The sequence below is a fragment of the Dama dama genome, chromosome 33, assembly GCF_033118175.1.
Source record: "Dama dama isolate Ldn47 chromosome 33, ASM3311817v1, whole genome shotgun sequence".
Lineage (NCBI taxonomy): Eukaryota > Metazoa > Chordata > Mammalia > Artiodactyla > Cervidae > Dama > Dama dama.
Genome location: NC_083713.1, coordinates 49,225,966 through 49,239,718, shown reverse-complemented (window position 1 = coordinate 49,239,718; position 13,753 = coordinate 49,225,966). Strand labels below are relative to the sequence as shown.

The 13,753-nt window shown below is 36.6% G+C and overlaps 1 protein-coding gene across 1 annotated transcript in view; it reads left to right on the top strand.

The window, feature by feature from the left end:
- The window catches only part of EPC2 (enhancer of polycomb homolog 2), a 125,191-nt gene extending 117,446 nt beyond the window's left edge, over nucleotides 1–7,745 (top strand). The window contains exons 11-14 of the mRNA XM_061135669.1: nucleotides 2,598–2,734; nucleotides 4,067–4,226; nucleotides 5,156–5,489; nucleotides 6,482–7,745. Of these exons, the coding sequence (XP_060991652.1) occupies nucleotides 2,598–2,734; nucleotides 4,067–4,226; nucleotides 5,156–5,489; nucleotides 6,482–6,554 (704 nt within the window). The 3' untranslated portion in view covers nucleotides 6,555–7,745. The remainder of the gene's footprint in view (nucleotides 1–2,597; nucleotides 2,735–4,066; nucleotides 4,227–5,155; nucleotides 5,490–6,481) is intronic.
- The last annotated feature ends 6,008 nt before the right edge of the window (nucleotides 7,746–13,753 follow it).

Genomic DNA, 13,753 nt, shown 5'->3' with positions numbered 1-13,753 from the left:
GATGCTTTCCTTTTGATCAGTACTATGACTGTGTCATTAAAACCGTACTACATTTCTTACCACTTTCATTCATCTTTACAAAATGAAAGAGGTCAATTATGGAGGGGGTACTGTATGTGTTCCAATTCTGTGTCATGATTGCTGTTTTTGTCTGAAGAGTGTTTAATGCTCTAGAAAATTCTGAATGGGAAACATAAGCATTTTTCAAGCACAAAACACCTTATAGTATTTAAAAACAACAACAAACTAGATGTTAAGAATGAATCTAACATGCTGAGTTTGAGGTAAAGAGGAAGAAGAAAAAAAATGAATTTAATATTTTAAGCATATCCATATTTTTGAATTAAGTTTTAGCATCAGTGGTTTTCAACCAGTCAGTAGCAGAATCAGGAATGAGAATTTTGGTATCGAAGCCAGCCTGAGTTTTTAAGAAGTTGGGCACACTTGACCATTAATTTGAGTGATTTCAGTGAAGTCTTGGTTGGGATTTTTATGCATTTTCTATGGTGAAAAGGATGGAGTTCTTGAACAAATTAATGGCTTCAACAAGTCAGGGCAGTAAGCAGACATATCCCTCCCCAGACCAGGAAATTTTATTAGCATCCCTTTTTGATATCTACATAAATGATCATCTTTTCATAAGAACAACTAGAATACCTCTAGTTGGCAACGTTTTGTTAGTTAGTAACTACTAACCAAAACTAATTTTGTTGCTAAAAGAATGCAATTTGTTCTTTCTAGTAATTTATATATGTATATTTTTTGATTAGTAAGATTTTATGATTATCTGACTTAAAAGATTTTGAAAAATGAAAAAATTCTCATTATCCTCATTTCTTTCTGAATTTTTAAATAGCTGCTAAAAGTGTATTCTGTTTGGTTTATTCCTCACTTAAAATTCAGTGCTGTGGATTTCTCACCTTTTCATCACAACATAAACCTAAGCTCTGGACAAACATCAGGCTGAATTTGAGAGTAGAGTATACTAACACTAGATTACAAGTCCACTTCTTCTGGATTGGTACACTGGTTTATACACATAAGACTTAAAGAGATTTATTTGAACTTAAGGTTTTCTGTCCTGCCTTTGTATCTAATAAACTATTTTTAATCTCTTTCCCAAGGTTCTTATACAGCTGGAAATTAATGAACACTTCACATTTTCATTTGATTTTGAAGATTTTAAATTTAGAATTTAAGTTATTATTTTTTATTTAAAAATAGAATACTTGCAGTGAATTTAACATGTGCAAAGAAAGACATTTGATTTTGTTGGTAATTCAGTAAGATAACTAATGTGTACTTCAAAAATACAGGTAATAGTGAAATTTTAGAATGAGCACTATCATAGGCCCATCTTCTAAAAATAAAATTGCTATCTATCTAAGAACTGTTTCTCCATGACAGTCCAGTACTGATTCTAATGATAACATTGTGTAACAGAAATGAAGGCCTATCTAAAGCTTTGTCCACCTCTGGGGCTTAATTCCTTCATAGAAAATAAGCTGTATTTTGCACAACTTGTTATGTCTAATTTGCCATCATGTGTGTGTGTGTGTGTACATAAATATAAAATTTCCCATTTGTGATTCTGCTAAATGGAAAACTTTGGTGGGGATTTCTCATTAAGTAACATTAGCTGAAGGTATAGGCTTCTATCTAAACTCCTTCAAGTCATATTGATTAAGTTATCTAAATTACTTTTAAAGTTTGACTTATATTAGTAGAGAATTCTTTATGTGTATCTTTTCCTCCCAACTACATTGTAGGACTTTATAGCAGGGACCATCTTTTAAATTTATTTTTTTTCTCCGAATTCATTCTTAACTCTTAATTCAGCACTTTTCATCTTAGATAGTAAATACTTGCTGATTGAGTGAAATAGCTAGGAGGAAGGAAAGAAAACAATAAAGAAAAATAGAGTAAAATGGCTCTGGTAGTACATGTGTTCTGATGTGATTTAAATGTTTTGTGGCTCTAATAATATACTGACTTCTATGGAGATAGCTTTGTGTCCTCTGAATAAGTTTATCAGTGATGTACTTAAATATCAGTGAGTGAAAGTTAGTTTGCATTTCTTTGGGAAAAGTGTTTCTTATTATAACTTGATAACTTTTTTTAAAGTAATTTTTTAAATAAAAGTTTTAAATGTCTTATTTTTGACATTCAGTAACTTAACACAGTTGGTAATAGCATAATTGATTACATCTGAGAATGCATTGTATCTTTGATTTTCTAACATCTCATTTCTAGTCCATGTTTTTATAGATAGTACTTACTTCAGGCATCTATTGGCTTAACATTGTGGTTTAAGTCTGAATAAATGGAAGAATCCTCAAATTAGAGCTGTATTACACAGTAAAAACTACAAATAGCAACTTCTTAAACATGTATTATTAGAAGGTCATAGATATTAGTATAAGCTACTTTGGCTGAAGGGTGTATCATTTTTACCCTGTTGTTTGTTGCTGATGTATGATATGTCCTGTGATTTGAAATTGCTTTTCATCTTAATTGTGGAGTAACTTCAGATTGTATTCTACTTGTTAAAAGTACTTTAAAACATGCATATTTCTAAAATTAATATCCTTTGCCAGTGTCAGGGGGCATCACGGAAGAGCAGTTTCAGACTCATCAACAGCAGTTAGTTCAAATGCAAAGGCAGCAGCTTGCTCAGCTTCAGCAGAAACAGCAATCTCAGCATTCCTCGCAACAGACACATCCAAAAGCACAGGTAAAGCTGTCTTTGAATCATGGTTATGTCTGTTCTTTCATAATTATGTCATTTTAAAAAAACTTTAGTCAAGTCACAGCAGATAACCTTGTTATTGCTACTCTAGGTTTCGAAGATCAAACCTGTGTCTTTTTCAGTTAATTTACCTAATTTTAAGTGACCGGTTTATGTTTCATGAGAGGAGCACTAGAGCCAAATATAGTATTTTTAATTTAGGAAAGAAATTGCTACATATTTTTAGAAAGTTCACTAAGAATTCATAGAAGTAATTACATACTCTTAGAACCATCATGCTCATCCCTACTCCCCCCAAAATGTTCTTTCCAAGGATATGACTATCCCAACCCCTTCCTAAACTGTGTGTTGTGCCGTTTGAATATGCCCCATAAGCTGGGAGATAATTGGCTTGTGTAATAAATCCAGACAACATAGTCCTTTGTCCATTTGAAACTCATTTCCCTGAAGGAAAAAAAATTGCTCCTAGATGAAGTTTTCCTTAGGCACAGTTAAATGATTGACAGTAGAGACAAGACTGTATAAATAAACACCTAGTAACAACGTAATTGCTAGAAGAAAGAAGCCCTGCCAGCACCTTGAGATGAACCTTTGAGACTCATTTTGGACTTCTGGCCTCCAGAACTGTATGAGAATAAATTTCTGTTGTTTAAACCCTGAACTAGTTTTATACAGAATCAAAAGGAACATGACCATTAAACTTGCCTTTGTTTGCCTTTTATGAATCTCAGGTAATTTCAGCCTACTGAAAAGTTAGGCTAAGATACATTTTTACATTGGGACCAAAATGGCTGTCAGTCATCTGTCATTTCATTTTGCCAACAGTATCTAGATTGTCAAGTATTTTTAAAAATTTATTTATTTATTTTAAATGAAACAAAGATGATTATTTTTAATGATGAAAGGTACAATTCACAGAGAAGATAGACATCATAAACCATTAGACACTTTAACAACAAATAAACAAAGATATATAAAGCAAAAATCAGAAGAGATATAAGGGAAAAAGATATATAATCATAGTGAGACATATTAACGATTGTCAAGTATTTTTAAAGGCTTGGAAAAATGAATAGGGCATAAAGATTTGGATTGTTTATTACCCTAGCTCTTTCTCATAAATAGTTGCTTCCCAGTTTTTAGTAACTTTCTTATTTCACAGATGAAAATAGTCTGTGAAGTCCTAGATCTCTTAACATAAACACTTGTAACTGTTCAGAATGAAAAAGGCAACAGCCTCTTGGGTTTTCTCCGTTCTTTAGGTGTTTGTGAACTCACATCTAACAAGTTGAGAGTTTAGCCTTGTTTATTTTACAGGGCTCAAGCGCCTCTGACTGCATGTCTAAAACACTTGACTCAGCCAGCGCGCATTTTGCTGCATCTGCAGTGGTCAGTGCGCCTGTTCCAAGTCGCAGTGAGGTAGCCAAGGAACAGAGCACTGGCCACAACAACATAAACGGTGTTGTCCAGCCTTCAGGTAAGCCTGTCCTTTCAAGTGATACTTACTAGCTCAAAGTTGCAACTCAGTGATTTGAGATATGGTTCTTGATTTTTAAATCCAGAGGGGAAACAGTGTACAAGAAATCAGTTAGGACTCCATAATTTCAATGGCTATGTGCGGTGGAATAGCTTGATGTTTCTAAGAGTCACAGCAAGCCTGCTCCCTGTATCCTCCCATGCCCAATTGATACTTACCTGTGTAACAGTCCACCCTGCCTAGTTTTCTACATACTATCATTTGCCTCACATCTTAGCAGTCACATCAAGCTAATTGCTAACCATCATTGTTGAGTCATTTGTGCATTTATAAAAAGGAGAACTATGTTAATAGTCCAGATGGTCTGTCAGTAAGCTGGAAATTGGATTTACCTTCCCAGTCTTACACACTCACAGGCCTGCTTTCTGTGACTCCTCCTTGTGAAATGCAGTATTGCTGTGAAACTATTTCTGCTTCATATTACCCTGAGTCCTCAAAGATTTACTCTTCCTGTCAGCCTTTAACTTCTGCTCAGACCCTCGGGTTTTCCACTTGCTGTTCCATATACCTATGATTGTGATTGCCCTTCCTTACTAATGTTCTTGCTTGTGTAAATTCTAATAGAAGTCCAGTTTTCATCTCCACCTGCCCTCAGTCTCCAAGAGGACCTCTCTGTCCTGTTATACAGTTTCCATATATGAAAGCAACAGAATACTTTGCAAAACCATATTATGCAGGCTAGTAGAAAGAGGGTATCTTTGGGCTTGTAAAGGTGAATATGTTGTTATGGATTAGAAACTCTCTTCAGAAATTTAATTAGATTGCAAATGTTTGCATTTCTTTTTACTTTTAAACTCCTAATGTTTTAAAGAGTTTAATTAATGTCTCATGAGGTGAATTGAACAATTTTTTTTTTTCTTCTCCTTCAGGAACCTCTAAAACATTATACTCCACCAATATGGCTTTATCATCCAGCCCAGGGATTTCAGCTGTACAACTTGTAAGGACAGTTGGCCACACCACTACAAACCACTTAATCCCAGCATTGTGCACAAGCAGTCCTCAGACACTTCCCATGAACAATTCCTGCCTGACAAACGCAGTGCACCTCAATAACGTCAGTGTTGTTTCTCCAGTCAATGTGCATATCAATACACGGACTTCAGCACCATCGCCAACAGCCTTAAAACTTGCCACAGTTGCTGCCAGTATGGACAGAGTGCCAAAGGTTACTCCTAGCAGTGCCATCAGCAGCATAGCCAGGTGTGTGTGCCTGTGTGTGTGTGTGTATTTCAAGTATCATTCTGTCTCTTTCTGCTGGCTCAGATCCTGTGGGAGGAAAAGACTTCCTTTTTTTTCTTTTACTGCTCAAGCCGTAGATAACTTGTCAACTGATTGACTTGCTTTTCAACAGATACTGAATATCTGCTTAGTCTAAAGCTGTGTGACTTAGATCATTTGTTTAAGGTCCCTAGTAGAATGTTTAAATGCCAATCAGAACTGTTATTTAAAAAAAGGGGGAGGATAGTCCACATCAACTTGGGAACCATCAAACTGAAAAAATACATCAGCTATTTTAGAAGCTTGAGTTACTCTTATATTTCTTCTTTGTAGTTTAGGCAGTCTGGCAGGCTAGAGTTATTGTTAGCTTTCAGAGCTTTAGTTTTCAAATCAAATTTGTATTTTTTTTTAACATTATACCCAAAGGGAAAGTAAATTATTCTGTGTATATTTTAGAAGTGAGACTATCCTGGAATTAACTAAATCTATGATAATGCATTTCAGATTGTTTTTTTCTTTCTATGACACTAATGCATGCAAACAGTGAATCAAAAAAATTGATCTGCATGGATTAATAACTACATGACCATAAACCTGTAAAACTGTAGTGGAAAGTAATTTAAGCAATATTGTGCTCCTAATGATTATTATTTATGAGCATCATATGCTCTGTCTATTGTAAAAGGCTTGAATTGTCCCATGTTATACGTTTCATAAGTAATTTATCATTGACTGCTACTGAAATACTGTGTTAAGTTGCTATTTTTCCTAAGTAAATAATTATAATCAAGTTCATAGAATTTCTTAACTGAAGAAAACCTTTCCTCATTCTTGTATGGAAATTGTAAAAACGGGAAATGTTCTTGTGCAGTATGTTTAGTTGTAATTATATAAAACGCATCTGTAACTACTAAATGATAAACATCATATTCTAGAGAGTATTAATGTTTATTTTACTCTTTGCCTTATTATAGAGAGAACCATGAACCAGAAAGATTGGGTTTAAATGGAATAGCAGAGACAACAGTAGCTATGGAAGTGACATAACCTAAAACATGTGGCTTTGACCTGTGCTGATGGTGTGCAGTCATTCATATTCCAGCTGAATGCAAAAGGCGAAACTCTGTGGATCACAGAGCGTAACAATGGACCTAAATGGACTATAGTATATCGGATGTTAAATCGATATATGATGTATATTTTGTAAAATTGGGAAAATCACTACCTTGTAAAATAGTTTATTTGTATCATCAATATTATTTCTGTTACTTGAATAGTAGATATTCATCATCATGCTTTTGCACTTGAATTTGCAACTGAATGGATTTTAAAAAATAATTCTTTAATGGGATCATGAGCATGAAATGGGATCCTGCATCACTTGTTTTAACTATTTATTTTGCCATGTTTACATTTTGTATCTTGTAAAAATAAATCCAACTTTGTGTCTAAAAAGTTAAAGATTCATAGCTAGGAAATGAAATTCTTGTAATTTTTTTCTAAAGGAACTGTAAAGTTTTCACTTGGTTCATTTTGTTTCACAATTTGACTAGATGGACTTTTTGGTAAATACTTTAGTGGCATTTCACTGTCAAATATGAAGTTCAAGGCAAAATAGTATTTTCTATTACTGTGCAGGGGAAAGGGATGGATCGATACATGCAAATTTAATGTAGTAACTCACTTTTCCATATATTTTGAATGTATATTTCTATTTATAATACCAGTTTATAAAAAATGATTACACAGAAAAAAAGGACTAGGAAAAATTATGCATCTAGTACATTTAAACTGTGCAGGTATGAAAATTTTTCAAGGATTACATTTTTTCCGAAGACTGCATATTTTAACTGGCTTTAAAACTGTAACACACCACATAAAGGATATTTTACCAGGTATGTATTGCATTATATCATTGCAATAATTATTGGAAGTCTAGATATCGAGCCATCCCAGGTGTTGGGAGGGGGGGAGGGTTGTGGCAAGATTGTCTTTTCAATTTTGGAGAGTTTTCCTGTGGCTACAAGGCAAGTAACGGGTTGGAAAAAGTCTGACTGTAAGCGTTGGACACCTTCATAGTGTAGTGTTTTAGTGACTTTTTTTATACGGTTCTTGTATATTAGATACGTGTAGTGGTGTTTCAGAATGTTTGTTTATGCACTAGTTCAGACAACTTTCCCTGTTACTTGTTCTTGATAAGTGAAAACTGCAGGGAAATAAAAATACATATCAAACATGGACATGCTGCATATGTGTTTATTTCACAATGTGCACACAGTGTAAGTGAAGGTTTAAGGGAGATGATAGCACTTAACAGCACTTTTCATTTTCACAGTGCTTTCCAAGCACTAATGAAAAGAACTATAAGAAGCTCATCTGTGGGCACTATTGGGTTTCAGATAATCCAATATAAACTACCTTTGATAGGAAAAAGTTCTTAAGATATTTTGCAGAATGTAAGTAATTTGCAGTGTAACATTCATTGAAATCTCATAAGTGAGCCTCATTTTATAAATAAAAGTTTAGAATTATATTGCAAGGGGGTTTTGTCAAGTAAGTACTGGGAAATATTTTTAATGAATATGATTAAAACCATTTCAACCTACATAATTTTATACTTCACATTTTTTTATATCTGCAGTCCTGAAAGTTGTAAATTGATATGTCAGTTGAATTAATGGGCCAAGATTTCTGCTGAGAGTGGTTTTTATTCAGGTCCTAAATATGTAAATCAATTTATAGTCAAAACCGTAGGAAAAAATAAATTTAATTTCTTCGTTGGTTGTGACCTGATAGGATCCATGCTCGTTTCTGCCATACTACCTCTGGAGTTACTCATTGCTGATGATATAAAGAGAATAATTTTTATTTGATATGTAGTTTGACTGTATTCATTCTGCTTTTAGTTGGATGTATCTCCTTGCTATTAAGAACTCAAAACAACTTTAGTGCCAATTTCAGAAAAAAAGTTTTATTTCCATTTTACCGAAGTAAAGCATGAAACGAAGTTGCCTTGTGATATACCTGTTATAAATAATATAAAACAAAAAACTGTCTACAGTTTCTGGAGATGTGGCGAATTCAGAATTCATCAAAAGCTGATAACAAGTTTTGTTTTTTAAGTAAAATAGAAAAATAGGCCTTATTTTGATGGGGTTGTAGCTGTTTCACAGGTATCATTTCTGTTACTTGCACATACATTTTTCCAATGTTTTTCAAGACTTAAGTGACAGATACTTGTTTTTACATTATCAAGTTGAAGCTTAGTTTATTTATTTTTATTTTTTTGACTGCGCTAGGTCTTCATTGCAGCATGCAGACTTAGCCCCATGGTATGCGGGATCTTAGTTCCCCAACAAGGGATCAAATCTATGTGCCCTGCTTTGGAAGGCAGATTCTCAATCACTGGACAACCAGGGAAGTCCCAAGAATAGTTTATTTTTACACAGGCCCTCCACTGGACAGTACCACCATTTCTTGGTTTTTGTGATTAAACTAATACTTACAGTTTAGTAAGCTTCTGAAGTCCTTGGAATATGTTTTCTGATAGGATGGGTAATAGGTTGATTGGTTGTTGGGTGGTTTTTTAAACAAAGTGGGTAACTCATGTGCTGGGATATCTTGTAATTAAGTATAGGTAAAAATAGTTACAAACTGCCTTTTTCTGCTTTCCTAGAGTACCCTTCCTTTCCTGGTAATTCAAAATCATCATCATGATAATTAGATTAATTATTATGATATAGCTCTAAGTATATTTGAAGATACGTTGCATATCTTTCTTTTGCAAAAGCCCAAGGGAAAAATTAAGATATCTGGAGGGCACATCTTTAAAATATATGTAGTACGCACACCATTCTATTTTTTAAAAAAATATTGACTAGAGTAATTATAACTGTGCTTAGTAGTTTTTTGTTTTTTAATTGTAGGATTGTTTTCTTGGGGGGCAGGATGAAGAGTAGTAAGGAGAAATAGTATTTCAGAAATGTCTCCCTTGTATGTACTACTGTTTTTGAGTTGAATGATCCTATATTTAGAACAAATTTTATTGACCAGTAATGCACCTTTGACTGAGTTGCCCCTTAATCAACTTGGCAAACTAATACATTTGAAAAGGTTAAGGGTAGTAATTCTGAATATTATGTTCTGTTAAACAAGATATGTTTTTCATCTTTAACCACAACATAATAACAGCAAATATTATGGAGCATGACAGTTCTCTCTCAGTGACTTTCATTTAGTCCTAACAGTTGTGTGAAGTGCTATTATTATTTTACCCATTTTACAGATCAGGAAAATGACATTTAGAGAAGTTAACTTGCCTTATGTCACACAGCTGCTAAGTTACTAAGCCAGGAATTAGACAGGTATAGTCACCACACTTTTAACGCTGGCCTCCCATCTTTAAGAAGGGTGTACCCTTCAGAGAACTACTTACTGGACTTGTTAGTCCACTTATTGGCAGTATCTATATAGCAGAGTTTTAAATTTCATCTAGAAAACAACCTCCTCCATTCTTATACCACCCGGCAATTAATGTTTGTGTTTTGCTTCCCAGACTGAGTCCATTAGATCCACCTGTGGCTTCTAGCCATCAATCAAGCAAACCCAGCCTATCAGTTTATACTCCTCTGCCAGACTTAGCCGGTAAGTGCGAAAGCTCTCAACCAGCACAAGGCTTTGGAAGCTGGGTCTGGGCCAGGACTTGGCTAAGTGTAGCCTTTTCTGACCTTGGTTTCCCCATCTGTAAGATGAAGAATTTCCTAAAACTCTATAAAGGAGGCCACACTGACAAGCTTGGTGCAAGTGTGCATGTGGCCAGCGTGTCGTTGGCTTCTCACCAAGGATGTGGGAGCTAAGGCCCAACATGCAGTTAGTCTAGAGTTTAAGTCCTTACTGTCATCAATGACTGTGAAGTATTGAAGGTTGGTTACATCATATAATGCAACTTAGCTTGTGCAGGACTAAGAATTCTAACCAACTTCTTTGACTACAAGTCTCAGAAGGGGACAAGAATTTTATTTTTGGAGGAGGCAAACTAGGGAAAACAGGACAGACTACACAGTGCAGTAGAATATCAGAATTTGTTGAGCTGGGCTTTAATTGTTTCTCTACCATTTAATTGGCTTGTGATTTTTTTCATCTTTATCTTCGTGTCTCTGAACTTGTTATCATAGGATACATGGGTGGAATTAGATGACCTCTGAAATCTCTGCCAGCTCTGATGCCATAGGAATCAAATTTCCCCCACCCCTCTTCCCTCCCTGGATAGCTCCCTTGCTTGCCATGCCATTGTCAGCATCCTTAGGCTTACCAGCACCATTCAGAAGGGTCAATACCAGATCAGACCCTATGTGCCTTCCTACCGTGTCTCTCCTGTTAATCTAAAAGAGGGATTATTTCTTAACAGCTGTGGTGGTGGTGTAGTTGCCAAGTCGTGTACAGCTCTTTGTGACCCCATAAACTCTTGACCACCAAGCTCCTCTGTCCATGCGATTTCCCAGGAGAGAATACTGGAGTTAGGTTGCCATTTCCTTCTGCAGGGGATCTTTCCAACCTGGAGATCAAACCTGTGTCTCCTGCATTACGGGTGGATTCTTTACCAACTGAGCCACTAAGGAAGCTATTGCTGCAAAGCTTGACATTTTAACAGGGAAGAGGAAGGTAACACTGAGCCACATATATCTTTAGCAATAATTTACTTGACACAGGATTTTAGGTGTGGGCTGCCTCAAAATGGGAGTTCTGTGTGTACTTAAAGACGTGTTTTTATTCTCATGAAACTTGTCTGGTAATATAGTATATTTGACCAAAACCACTTCTTCCCTGGCTGACTGAGTAGAGTAATATTGCAGGTCAAGGAGATGATAAAATACCTCTGAACATTGACTCTGCTGTGGAGTGGACACCTGTTATCCTCAGGAAAGCCTAGAATTCTGAAGTTACCTTCCACTGCTAGAACAAGAGAACTTGACTCCAATCACAAAAAAATTATTTCACCTGCAGTATATCTGCAGATCTGTTGATCTGATGAACAGCACTTTCTAAAGCAATGGTATTTGCCATTGTTGAAGACCTTTAACCATTAGCATATAGAAGAACACTGTATTCTTCTTCCTCTGCTCAGTCCCAGGGCCACTGGTGGTCATGGGCACACACAGCTCCTGTCTTACTAATGCCTGTCGCTTATGTGCTTGTCTCACTTCGTAAGTAAATCTTAGTCAGTGGCCAAGTAAACCCACATTAGGAATAGCCAAGATACAAGGTTTCAGCTTTTAACATGAGATGTCTATATTGTCTACTGCTGAGTGATAAGTAATACGAACATCACATATGTTACAGTGTGGGGTGGGAGTCCACAAAGCTGAAGTCAAGGTGGCAGCTGCTCTTGTGTTCTCTGGAGGCTTAAACAGGGGAGGATCTACTTGTCAGGTCCCTCAGATTGTAGACAGAATTCACTTGCCTGTGGCTGTAGCGTTCTAATGGTTTGCTTCTTCAAAGCTACCTATGGAAGCGAGTTTCTGCTGCATGATGAGTCTTGCTTCAGGAAAGACCTGGGCTTTCGTGAAAGACTGGTCTATAATCAGACTCTTGCTGTCTGGTCTGCTTTGATTAGCTCAGTCAGCTGATTAAAGACCTTGGTCCTATCCGTAAAATCCCATACTCTATACCTTAGAAGCAAGTCACATGCCTTGCCCACACTCAGTGGGTGGGAATTGCACAAAGGCATCGGTAAGTACTGGGGGATAGTGTGTATGTGCACATCTATGTCATTGGATGAATTCCATCCCACTGCCACTCATCCCGGTCTCCCCATCTCAGAGTACCTTGGATTAACATCAAGAGAACTGCATATCTTTATAGGTAAACAATTTAACGCTAATGCAAACATTTTTGTTATTTTGTAAGTAAATCATAAATCCCACAGGCCTGGCTATTGGGCAGGGGATCAGATCCAGGCTGGAGATAAACATAAACTGGCCAACATCAGCACAAAGGCCTTGTGGAAACTAGGGGATGAAACCAGCTAGAGAAAGAGTAGTATGGAATGAAGAAACGTGTGAATAGCAAAACTATGAGGCCAATGGGAAAGTTGAGGGAGGGGGAGGCAGAGAAAGAGATTCGTAGCTATCTAGGAGGAAGATCTAGATCCAGGGGGCTCTAGTTTCATTCAAAAGAACTATGCAGAGATAGAGGGCAGGTCAGTAGGGATGGGTGGTTTTGGTTGGTAAAGAGGAGGTAAAAAGTAATGAGCTATGGGTCAGAAAGCCTACGCTCAAGCCCTGTATAGTCCTAGCCATCAGAAGCTCCCAGGAGAGCTTTTAAAAGCACAGATATGTTCTTACCCCAGACTGGCAGAATTTCCAAGTCGTTTGGGATACCAGTATCTTGTTTGCTTGCTTATATGATTGGTTGGTCAATGATTTTTTATAAGTTCACCAAATAGTGTTTGCTGATTGCAACTAAAGTTGAGAATGACTAGTCTAATCTTTCTGTTCATTAGTTGTGACCATGGGTAAGTAACTTTATAGATAAGCTCAGAATTTATTTCCTTAGCTGTGATAGTAAGGGAGGGTTAAATTATTTGCTCAGTCCCATTAGCTCCAAGAGCGTACAGAGAATGCCTCTCACTAAGTGAGCTCCATGACTACTAGAAATATAGAAGCTTATAACGCTTCCTTTAAAGTTTTGAGATCATATGCATTAAAAAATAATTCTGCCTTGCTGGTTATCACAGATGAAAATTGTGGCTGTTTAAATTCTCTATAGCAATTCAGAAGTGTACCTCACATCACGCTGTCTCAAGCAGTCTAAGTTCTCAGATCACCCTCAGAACATCAGCATGCCCAGAGAGAGAATGGTATCCCCACATACCCACCCACACACACTCCCCACCCCCCACCCCCCATGATGGTCTAATCATCACTTTTCAAATGCTCAGTCGCAACCAGTGTTAGGTGCTTCCAGGTTGTTTAGATCAGCGGTCCCCAACCTATTAGGCACCAGAGAACAATTTTGTGAAAGACAGTTTTTCCAGGTACTGGGGTTCGGGGGTTGGGGGGATGGTTTCGGAATGGTTCAAATGCATTATATTTATTCTGCACTTAATTTCTAATCTAATGGCTGTCACTGATCTGACAGAGGTACCGGTCCTTGGCCCAGAAGTTGGGGACCCCTGGTTTAGACCATGGGCTGTCAGTCTGTGCGTCCCTGTCGTATGTTACTGTGGTATCCGACTACAAGGGCAA